This window comes from Phaethon lepturus, unplaced genomic scaffold, assembly GCF_000687285.1.
Source record: "Phaethon lepturus isolate BGI_N335 unplaced genomic scaffold, ASM68728v1 scaffold41014, whole genome shotgun sequence".
Lineage (NCBI taxonomy): Eukaryota > Metazoa > Chordata > Aves > Phaethontiformes > Phaethontidae > Phaethon > Phaethon lepturus.
In genome coordinates, this window is record NW_010537773.1 from 4,223 (window position 1) to 16,237 (window position 12,015).

General features: G+C 39.8%; 1 protein-coding gene across 1 annotated transcript; it reads right to left on the minus strand.

Moving 5' to 3' along the window:
* Positions 1-293: 293 nt before the first annotated feature.
* On the minus strand, positions 294-11,651 carry NFU1 (NFU1 iron-sulfur cluster scaffold; the record flags this gene model as incomplete). Its single annotated transcript, XM_010286586.1, has 7 exons — positions 294-522; positions 1,316-1,490; positions 3,775-3,838; positions 4,943-5,057; positions 5,894-5,960; positions 8,539-8,674; positions 11,545-11,651. Coding segments are annotated over 7 exons (712 nt in total), but the record flags the coding sequence as incomplete, so codon positions are not given.
* Between the last annotated feature and the right edge of the window lie 364 nt (positions 11,652-12,015).

The following is a 12,015-nucleotide window of genomic DNA, read 5'->3' on the forward strand; positions in this document are numbered from 1 at the left end:
AATACTGACATGAACCAAAAGCTTTTTAACAAGACTTGATAAAATTAACACTTCTGAATTTCCCAGTTACAGAGCAAGGGCAGATTGCCCTGCAAGCCCCACAAGGAGGGCTGGGGGAATAAACATTTAATATTTCTAATGCACAAAAATAGTCAAGAAACTTTACTTCTGCCATTCTCCTTTTTTCAGTCTTGATTTTTTTTGTAGAAAGAACAACAGAGAGACGCATCACCATTATTAAAGCCCACCACTTCTTTCTTAAGACCTAGTACAAAGCAGAGCAAAAGGATTCTTTTTTGAATGCAGGGCATTTAATAAATTAGTGGACAAACTGCTTAAACTGATGATACGTTTTCACAGATAAAAGTGCAACTATTTTTCTGAAAAGAAAGGCAAGTTTGGTTGTTCCTCAGCACTAAGATAGTTTAGGTACACCAAGAGGTAAGTACTTATTTGGCCACAGAAGATGCTAGCTCAAGTAGAATTTGCTTCTTTCTCCACGTCATCATCGTCGTCAACAACCTGAAATCAAATCCAGAAGTAGCTTAGGTAAACAGTTTAAACTCTCAGTCCCGCAGGATTGCACAGGGAATTTATTACATTAAACCCTCGCTGCACCCAGGGAGAACAGCAGTTATTCTGTACTGCTGAATGACAATGGTCACATGGCAAAGGTAAGAAAAACTTGTGAATCAAAAATACCAGGAGGAAATGTGGCTGAAATAATAGGAGCTGGTCAAGTTATTACAAAGGCCACTAGAACAATCACTACAGCATATCAAATTTTTAATGATAAAGCAAAAGAATCTGCAATTTAGGGGACAAAAGCTCATTGCTTATTATCACACAAAGTCACCAAGCACAAAGGCAATGATCACTGGCAAACACAGAGGGTCCGGTTCTGGGCTCCTCAGTACAAAGAGGGACGTGGGCATATTGGAAAGAGTCCAAAGGGGGATCGCCTCCCTCAACCTGCTGGCAACACTCTCCTTAACACAGCCCGGGATATCGTTGGCGGCCTTTGCCAAAGGCACCTTGCTGGCTCAAGTTCAACTTGGCATCCACCAGGACCCTGGGTCCTTTTCTGCAAAGCTGCTCGCCAGCCAGGCAGTCCCCAGCGGATTTCGGCGCACGGGATTGTACAGGACTCTGCAAGAGTTCTGTATCTTTTGCTAAGATACAGCTTCTGACTTGGAAAAACTGCATCTATACATCCTGTACTTTCGCTTAACTTGCCAACCTGTCCACGCTGGAAAGGGACAAAGACCTCCTTTTCCATTTGAAGGAAAACAGCTATTATCTCTCACCAACCCACCTGTTCCACGCCTTCTACTTCAGGGATGTAGAATTGAAGCATGTTCTGTATCCCATTCTTCAGGGTGATGATAGAACTGGGACAGCTCGTGCACGCACCCTGCAACTTCAGCTGCACAATCCCATCCTCAAAGCCTTTATAAATAACATCACCACCATCTTCTTGCACTGTTGGCCTGATGGAACACGATACTCAGTTTAAAGCAAGTATAGCTGAAATACGTTTCCTTCCAGCAATCTTCAGTAAAGCTCAATTTAATACACTCAAATAACTGTCAAGGTATAGTAAATAAATGCCTCTTTCTCTACAACCACCTGGTAAATCCACCACCAATGTCCCACACCTCATTCTTTGCTGCACTCTCTCACATTGATGGCTACTGTTTTTCCATAGGTCATTCATTCCAAATATGTTTTGCTTAATGCAGCAGCATAGGAAGGAACCATTGAAATTCTAGGGGCAAGGGTAAGCGCCTTAGAGCAGAGCTTGATTCAGCCTGCAAAGACATACTGGTTTGCCTCGAGGCCCTCTCCACGTGTAATGATGATTGCCTCAGTTATGTGCCAAATATAATAGGTGTGTCCTGCCACCCGATGCATGTGCATCTGTTACCTGACTAGGGACAGTGATAAGAAGCCCTTAAGTGCTTCCCTAAGTAAATACGCAGTTCGCCATAGTTTACACAGGACAGAAAAAAGCTCCAACTATGTAAAAGCTTAATCCTGCTAACGGTGAAGAAGCCAGCATCTGATAAGATCACATCCCAGGACTATTCGCATTTCTGCAGCCTGGTCTCCTTTTGCAAGCAACACATGCCCAGCATTGTAACCGTATCCCATAGCAACATTTTCCAGATCACGCTAGAACCATCACGTTACTCTAACAGAAGCTCTTTATACTGATTTCCAAAAGAACTCTTTTGAGAGCTACACTCCTAAGAGAATCATCTATGAATTGGACATATTTATTAACAACTCACCATAGCAAATTATCTCCATTCCAGAAAGCCAAAGAACATGACTAAGAATTCCATTTTTCTTGTTCGAAATTAACTTAACACACTAGAGGACCTTTCAGATCTACATTCCCTCCATCCTGCACCTTCTGACGACTTCTTTGCGCATATTTTTGAACGACTAAACAATAAATGCTCTGTACGTACCAGCAGTTTATATATAGCTTCTGTAAACTATCCTGCTATAAAGTGAAGTAAGATACACTAGGGCTAATATTGTCATCAACAGCTTCTTGGTCCACTGAGGGGGGACGGGGGAAGGAAATGAAAGGAAGAAAAAGGTGGGGAAAACCAGAAGTTTGGGCAGAAATTCTGTGACCGTTACACAAGGCCACTGGGAAATCAAGGACTAAAATACCACACGGAGCTTAAATGACCACATACCCAGCAAGAGCAGGGCCTCCGGAAGCTTATTTTCTATCATGGCTTTATACAACAGTATACTTGGGTTACGTGTTTTCAACACTTAATACATAAGCTTGGGAAGAAATATTCCAGCTTATTTCTGCTTTTCTCCCTCTTTCCTTTCAGTAAAATTAACCACCACCGTTATGTCAGCTGTGAGATAACCAAAACTGTGTTTTTAAGTATCACTTTTAAAATGCAGCATCTAAAAAAATTAAATAAAAAGCCACAGTTCATTGCAATTTCTGGAAAAATTAAACTGAATTCCACGATTTTGACTCACATACAAGTTTCTGGTTCCTGTAATTTGTGAGCTGAGGAAGACGTCGCCATCAGATATCACAGCTTCAGAAACACATCAGACATTTTGCTCTACATCTAAAATGTCAAGTTGCTTACTCCTTTCAGCTCACTTTGGAAGGCAATTAAATATATAAAAATATACTTCAAGTAAACAACATGATCCATAGCCACTCTTGAGACTTCATTAGTTACCACTAGTTTTTAAATTCAAGCTGTGTTAAAATACCAGTAAAATTGCAACAGAATAAAACGACAAAATCCATTGAAGCCCAGACAGCGAGGGAAACCCACGAGTAAATTTTCCTTTGGGGTATGATACAAGAGTATAAACCACTCTGGAATACTTGGAAGGTAAGGACAAGTACAATTAAGACAAAGATGAATACAAAAGAGATAAAAAGTTACTCTAAAAGCAAAGACTGTGTTGTTTTCACTATTTAAAAAGAACCAGGACCTGTTTAAGTGCACTGTGGAGGGCAAGACTGTACACTGTTCTAAGATCATTCAGCAACAGGGACTGTGCAGCACATAGTTTGCTTTAACAGGAAAACTAGATAAACAGTTTTCAGTTAGAGGAAACAACATTCTCAGCTGTAGCCAATTTTGCACTTTAAACCCCCACACTAAATGTAGAACCTTGAAATCACACACACCCAAGGAAAAAATGCCTTGTTCCCTAAGTAAATCCAAACCCAAGGCTAACTCACTCCACCTAGCAGTGATGTTCCCAGTTTACCTTATTCTTGTATCCAGCAGTTCTTTAATCATCAGTACAACTTCATCATCCTCTTCTGATGCAGCTTGGGAAAAGAAAAATGTGCACATCAGAACTTGGAGAGAATTCCAATATGATTACTAACACTGTATATCCATAATGGCAGAATGAAATAGTATAAAAACCATTGCTGAGATGGCCGAAACCAAAAGGCAGAAGTCTCAAATCGGAGTAACTATCTTTTCCTGCATTACTCTTACTTATACCCCAGGCTTTCATCAACAAAAGACAGTCCAGAGTTCTCAACAGGCAAAGGCCTTAACAGACAGTAGCAGTGTCACCTTTTAAAGGAAGCAACAACTAACATTCTAATGCCGAATAAGGATGTGTGGGTTAAGGCAGGATCCTCAACCTAAAAAATTCAGCATTTAGCAGCTCTGGATGCAAATTTAAGCTCACCGTTAGTCTCACAGAAGCATTTATAAAGACAACTTTTTCAAATAAAATAACGTCTATGTTAACATTGAAATTAAATCCAAACATAACAGAACAGAGAGGAATTCAATAATCATAATCTTCCTTAAAACACTGGAAAAATTGTTTAAGCTGCTAAGTCGCAAACAAGAAAATGAAAGGCAAAATACTGCCCTTGAGTTAAATTGTAAGTTAGTCTCAATTACTTTCTATTACAGTTTGGAAAAAGATTTCTTACTATTTCTTGTTCATTTAAGACCATAAACCTATCATTAACACGCAGACATTAAGCCTGGGCACTCTCTCGATTTAAGGAGGGAAATAAAAAACCTTTGCAGGTGCCCATACAAAAAGGACCCGCAGCAACACCCAATAGCTTTCTGAACAGTGTCTCAGTAATTGCAGAAGTATTTCACACACACACAGCCTAACGGAAGACGGCCCACACTGCCAAAACACATCGCTCAGCGCAGCTCCTGGGAAGACATGCTCCTCATCCTACAGCAGGGAAGAACCAGGCGTGGTTCAAGGGCAAGCAACTCCTTTAGACAGAGCGGCATTGCTTCCGCTAGAACATACACGTCCTGCAAATTCTCTCCTGTGGTACTTTGAGCGGTGCATGCTTCTCTGAGGGACGTGTGGAGGCTCTTCTGGATGTCACAAAAACCAAACCCAAAGGCAGATACCAGCCTCTTAAAACAAGAGTTTGTTTTACCTGTATCTGTCCTAGGTGCCTCGTCAGTAACTACAGGTAAGCCGGAGGCAAAGAAATCCATTATAGTTGCATAAATATCTGGTTTCAGTAAGTTCCAATCCAGGTCCTCACTCTCCTATGAGAATCAGAAGGGGGGGGCGGGGGGGGAAAGAACAACAACAGAGTATCCACCTCCTAATAATAAATTACACAGAGATTCTTCTTACATTACAAATATCATAATGAGCTCTCACGTTTGATGCACAGATTTCATTTCATAGTTTTGTCAAGTCCAGCTTTGCCAAAAAAGTTCAGTAAGACTCAATTTATAATACTCAACAGAACGGTTTCCTTGTTTGCAAGCCAAGTGCTATTAAAATATTAGCTTAAAGAAGTGAAAAATAAAGTCTCCTAAGCGCATTATTGACACTTATTTTTACCAAACTGTTTCAGAGACTCACATTTGTTTCATTCTGTTTAATTTTGAGCCAAATTATCATTCACTGAATTGCCCCGTGCTCTTCACACAGTAAGAGCATATATAGAGGGTTACTACGCAATGCCTTATCTCTGCTGACATGAGCTCCACGCCTTGGGTAAACACAACCCTGCCTGCAACGTACCCCATCCTGGTCACACAACCATCTCATTTGGAAGCGTTCTCTGGAGGTCACCTAGTCCCGCTTCCTGTTTGACGTGAAGCCAACTTCCAAGTTGGCCACGTTGCACAGGGCCCAATGTTGACCATTTCCAAGATCAAAGAATCTACAACTTCTCTGGGCAACCTATTCCAGTGCTTACCCAGACACTGTGATATTATTTTTCTTTTAGATTAAAGACAATTTCCTTTACTGCCTCTGGTACTTTCACTACGCATATCCAAGAGTCTGACTGGATCTCCCCTATGGCCATCTATTAAACAACTGAATCTCAGCTCATCTTTTAGTACATTTGAACCTCTGTTCTGCTTACCTTGGTGATTGTGATGAAGTCTGGTCCAAAGAAAATACTTTTAACTCCTTCAATTCTGAATAACTGTCTGTTAAGAAAACAAAAAAAACCAAAAATGCACCCACATTTCAGGCAAACTCCTGAAGATTTATTTAAGCTGCCACAAAAAAAGAGTTCTAGAACACATTTCTATTCAAAAATAAGCACTAAAACCAGAACCATTAAGATAAACTCACAGTTACTTCACTTACAACTTACTAAGAACCAGGAGATCCTCCTCTGAGAAGCAGTGTACGTACATAGTAAAACTGAACACATCCTACAGGACTTTTCCACAAGACACGTGAAAGAGTTACTTTCTCTCTCATTCTTCTTTGGGGGTGAAATTACATTATCTATATAAAAACGTATTTATTCAGCATCAAAACCAGTAGGTACCTATTGTTTCAGGTAGAACTGGTGCAAATACAAGGAATGTTCCCCATATTAAGGCAAGTTATTTGAAGTAATTGAGCTTAATAAAAACTGTCTTCAATTCTGTTGCCATTAAATAAAAGTAATAGTGCCAAGCAGTCCATAAGGCTTTAATACACCAACTCACTTTGTGAGCAGTCTTCCATACTTTTAGTCATGTGCACGGCACGTGAAAAATCTGAAGATTTAATAAAAGCTCAAGATTCATACCAAATTGCTTGAGATGGCCCCATACAGCACCCAACAACCAGGTGGTAAATTAGCACACAACCAAAGCAAACAAGAACTTAGGTAATAGGAAAGAGCATATTTTTGACAATGTTTTAAGCAGAATGAGAACGTAAAGACCAAATTCCACAAGTGGTTAAATAAAACCCAACAAATTCATCCAGAGAATAAATAAATTATGTTACTCTTGAAGAGAAAGGGGGGAGGGGGTATTAAGTATTTAATTAATTTAAATAACCATTAAAAGTAGGAGGTACCTGGAGTTAAAGACAGCATTAAGGCTGTAAGAGTGTTTTTGTAATTGGGGGGGGGGGAAGAGGAGAGAGAGAAAAGATATTCTCCTGAAAGACTGGAAAACATCAAAAATGCACTGAATGAAGGAATTGGAAACCTTATCACAAAGGTATGTGTTATGAAAAATGACAGAAGGAATTTCACAGTAGCCATTTGAAAGAATTTCCACACATCGAACAGTTAAACATGTATTGGGCCTTTACATCACTAAACCAACTGGATTTTAAAGTTACTTAAACAACAAAATTATGCAAGTGCACCAAACTATCCTAGATTAATTAAATAATCCTCCTCCCTCCCCTTCAGAAAGCTTCTATTACTTCTTGGGAAAATGAATATTCCTTTTTAAAATAAAGGAGTATTCCACTTACAAAAACTGTAACCAGGGGTTTACTCTAGACAATTTTTTCCATTAACCTGCACAATTGCATAATCAAACTGGTTTGCCACGGTACACATTCTAGCACATACATCTTCATTGACGAAAACCTCTACCTGCAGATATATGCCAAAAAGCCACCGACAGTCAACTGCATTCTGCAACCTGATGCACTTTGGCAGATCAGATCCTACAGCTTCAGCGTTCCGCTAACACGTTTTGATGTCCTCCAAGTAATAAATACAATGTGAAAGGTTTTTAAGTCACAGAGCTTTGCTTGTAAAGATCCTGTTTTCTCTTAAACAACTCTGCAAGAGACCTTTGGAAACGTCAGAGCTGCGTGCTTGATAACCCTACAGTTCCTGAAGACACTATCACGTGGAACAGCTTCTACTTTTCCATATAATTCCTCCCCCCCACAAAGCTGACTTAAACTGAGACCTACAGAGGTAACCTACTGCAGCATTTCTAGATCTCATCCTTAAACTGAAGCCCTTCCACCCATGTAACAGATAAAGTTTCTTTTCAGAGGCTAATGTGAAAGCAATGACAAACATGCAAAAATGGATGCTTCCAAATATTCACAGAGACACTTGTGATGGTGCTCCAAACCCCCTCTATACCAAGATGATACGAATCAATTATCTGCTCAGTGATTCTTACTCCAGATTATGCATTTTGGTATTGAAAGGTGCGACTCCCAAGACCTGTTATAGATCCAGCCTGAAAGAGTGGGCCAAAACTGGCGTTCCTTTGACTGAAACATTATAAACCTTTTGTGAAGGAAAAATCCATTGGCTTTGAAGTTCAGGTTAGCACCAACATCTGCCAAAGCCAGCAAGCTACTAAATTTAATACGTAGTATTTGGGGATTATTTACTTCCTTATGCTGCCTATTTCCCAATTACGAAAAGTTGCACGATATCCAAGGAACTACCTGAATTAAGAGTGTTCTAATGGGAATGATTTTGCAAGATCAGGGCCGGAGGTCTCCACGGTAATGCAGCAACTATTCGAGAATACTGATTTATAATACCATTAAATTCAGTTGCATAAAGTAGACCTTGATGCATTCTGCTGTGATACAGCCGTGGGGAGTACAGACGCACAGAAAGACTACTTTAGTAACGACAATCTACCCAGCTTTAATTTTATGCACAAGTAAAATGGCATGAAAAACTGAAATCCAACCAAGCTGTTCCTAAGGAGGAGCAGAATGATCAGATGCTGTGCTTGTAGACACACACCCCATACTGGTCCCCCAAACAAATTATGATGGTTTTAATAATACCTTGCTAAAGGTGAGCAAAACGCTGCAGCTGGTGTGGAAAACTCCATAGTCCTTGACTCCAGCACTTCCTTCCCTGGAATAAACTTCAAACTATTTGGATTTGGTGTGTCCTGAGTTTGAATAAACATGCCTCTTACTGGAAATAAAAACAAACAAACAAACAAAAAAACAAAAAGAAGAAAAATAATGTAATCAATCCATCAAACCTATGTAGCTTAAATGAAAGTCAAGGATCCTGATTATTTAGCAAGCCAAGACCAGGGTCATCACTGTGCCGTAGCAAACAGCAACGATACTTTAAAAAGACAATGCAATGGGTTCCGAATGCGTCCAGACTGATGTGAAGGCTGATAAACACAAGCATGTTCTCTCACAGGAAACAAGATGATAAATGCAACCTTGTCTTTGCTTCTTTTGCTACCTTTTATTTACTAAAAAGCAGACTACTGCCCTAGCATGGAACTGCACAAGGCCAGTACCTCCCTCACTTTCTACTGAAGGCCAAGAGACGTAACCTTCATTTGTCTGTTGGGTTTGGGGTTTTTGATTTTATGATCCTTAAATGCTGGGAAGTCCCTCCTCCAGCATTATCACTTTCTGTTCAAAGCTTAATCAGTTTTACTAACCCTCTCTGGAAGATACACAACTTACAGGATTTGGTTTTTATTTCATTTTTCAGTACTATAGAAAAAGAAAAACAAGCATAACAACAGTTAGAGTGAACCACACCCTGCTCACAGTATTTTCCACAGAGTAAAAAATTACTGTAAGCTATTTTACTTATCCTCCAGAAATTGAGCTGACCAAACAATTCAAAATAAAATGACTTTAATTTTAAAATTAACTTTAATTTTAAAATAAAATTACTTTACACTGGTAAAGATGTTTAAAAGATAATTTTTTACTGACGCTCCTTTTGCGGTGTAGGTATTTTCTTTTCCCACTAGAATATTGTAAAAAACCCTTATCTTCATTAAAATTTAGTACTCTACCATTTAATGGTGTACATTTAATAGTGTATTTTCCTGTAGACATGTCTACACAGCCTATGCTTGATGTCACTGAAGCTGAACATCAGTTAGGGACAGTTTCCCATCTTCTACTTCGCTTTCTAGTTCTCTTTCTAGCTCTCCCTGCATATCAAACACCACAATGATATACGAACGTTCAGGAAAGAAAAAATGCACTTTGAAAACAAAAAATGTCTAGGAACTGATCTATAAATAAATTATACTTGAGAAACAAGCTCACATAACTTCAAAAAATATGCAATAGAGGGATTCAAAGCAGCAAAGAGAGCTGACATTTTCATTTTCGTAAACTGCCGTTTCGCTCATGACTCCCTAGTATTAGATGACAAATCACGCTATTTACAAATTGCCAAATTGTTACTGCATGCATCTTTCACGGTAACAACCCATTTGACTTGAACATACACAATGGCAAAGTACACACACACACACACACTACATTTTCTTCTTCTTTTTTTTTTTTTTAAAGGAAAAAAGACTTAGTACGGAAGTACTTAGCTTTAACATGAAAAGAATAATCCTGACAGAGCAAGCAACTTTCTCCGTGGGGATGGAAGAACTACTCATCTTCCAGATCCAGCTGGCATCCAAAATCACATCCAGCCTAACAGCACAGTTTACAAATAACCAACAACGGGGAATTTGGATGGCGTAAATTAAGTGCACTCTGCCCATTTCTTTGAAAGCAATGGGTCACTAACAGCTTTCTTACATTGCTCATCCAGTATCTCTAACACCCTGAAGCACAAACGGCTGTGTCATCTCTCACAGAAGATGCCCACGTGGGTAGCCGCTGTATTTGAGAAGTGCGTTCTGCAGCTGAAGATCTGCCTTCCTAAGACCAGGCTGTTCAATCATTAATCAACCTGGAGAGTTCTTTGCACAGCTGTGGGTTACCCGTTTGGAATTCACCGTTCGGTAGCCGGTAACTGGCTGCATTTACACCTAACACCTATATCGTTTCTCCCAGCCCTCTACGGAGCGCTGCGTATACCGCTCACTGCCCTGCTCTGCCACCTGCGCGAGGTAGGAGGAAGGGACCAGATAGAGGCCGAGTTCAGTAGGACACTTGCAGAAGCAGGTAAAATACCAGAGTCTATTTATTCATCAGAGTCTGCCTGTTGATTAGAACTGAAATAGAAAAAGTGGCGCTGGACCAGGTAAGAGCAGACTTTTCTGGAACCAAAATTAGTAAAAAACTTCTGCCTGAGCAGACTCGTTTAAATAAGATCTCCATTTGTGACCAATTCCATGCAACATCACCTGCAGATTTTTTTTGTCTTAGACTCTTTCTGCTATGGCATTGGAGAGCAGTTGCTAAATCCCTTAGGCAGGTACAAGAATGTTTTTCTGCGGTGCAAGTTTCACAGAGTCGTCTTTTTTTTTTTCTGAGCATTACAGCCTACCAAAAAAAAGCGGTAGATACAAAAAAACTCAATCTTAAACAGTGCTTCTTCAGGGTAACACCAAGTTGCAGATTAATGGAGAATGTCACCAATGCACCACACATGGATGCACACTCAAGAGGGGGAAAATGAAAAAAAGAAAATATTGCAGCACTAAGAATGAAAGGCTTTGCCTTCATCCATGCTAGGTCCTATCCGGATGGCCAGCAATTTTATCTGTCAGAGTTCCGCAGCTGAAGCAGGACAGAACAATGCAAAGTCTTTCACAAGGGATACATTTACACTAGAATAGAAATTAAGAAATGCAGCAAAGCCCAAATAATATTTTGCACCAGCAAAGCCCCTTGTAAGCTTTGGCAGTTGAATGACACAGAAAAAATCTGTATAATCAAGCACATAGTGAGCTATCCACATCTTCTCCCCAAGCTCCAAATGTCCAAATGCACTAGCACTTCATTAAAAACCACCTAGGAAATGTTATCACACTCAGAAAAAATAGGCTTTCATTATTATCATAAACCACAAAAACTCACAATGCGCTCATCTATTCATTTTTAACTGGTATTTACCTGCATTATGCCATACTGCAGACGGGAGAAATGGTTTCTTTGGTGCGAGTTGGTAGAAAGACTGTTGAGTTGTCAAGTTATGATCTTTTAATATCGTACGACAGAACCTAGAGAAAAATAATTTTACTAGCAATTTGCAAATTACAAGTTCGCACTACCCCACAGAAAAAGAGTATTTCATGTGCTTCTAGCAACCCCAGAACTCATCAAGACGCTCACCTACCTTAAACCTCTCTGACAATGTAGCAGGCTCACAGGCTAGATCACAAAACATCTGTTACTTTTTCCCCTTTTCAGTGCTTCCTCTCTCTCATTTCATAACAAAGGAGACATAACTCTCCAATTTTAGCCACCTAAAAAATTAATCTAGACTCCATCACAGTCACTAAAGGCAGGCAAATCACCTTACTTACCTATAACAGAAGAGGCTAAATCACCCTAGGGGAGCCTTCTGTCTTCCCTTTGACAGCA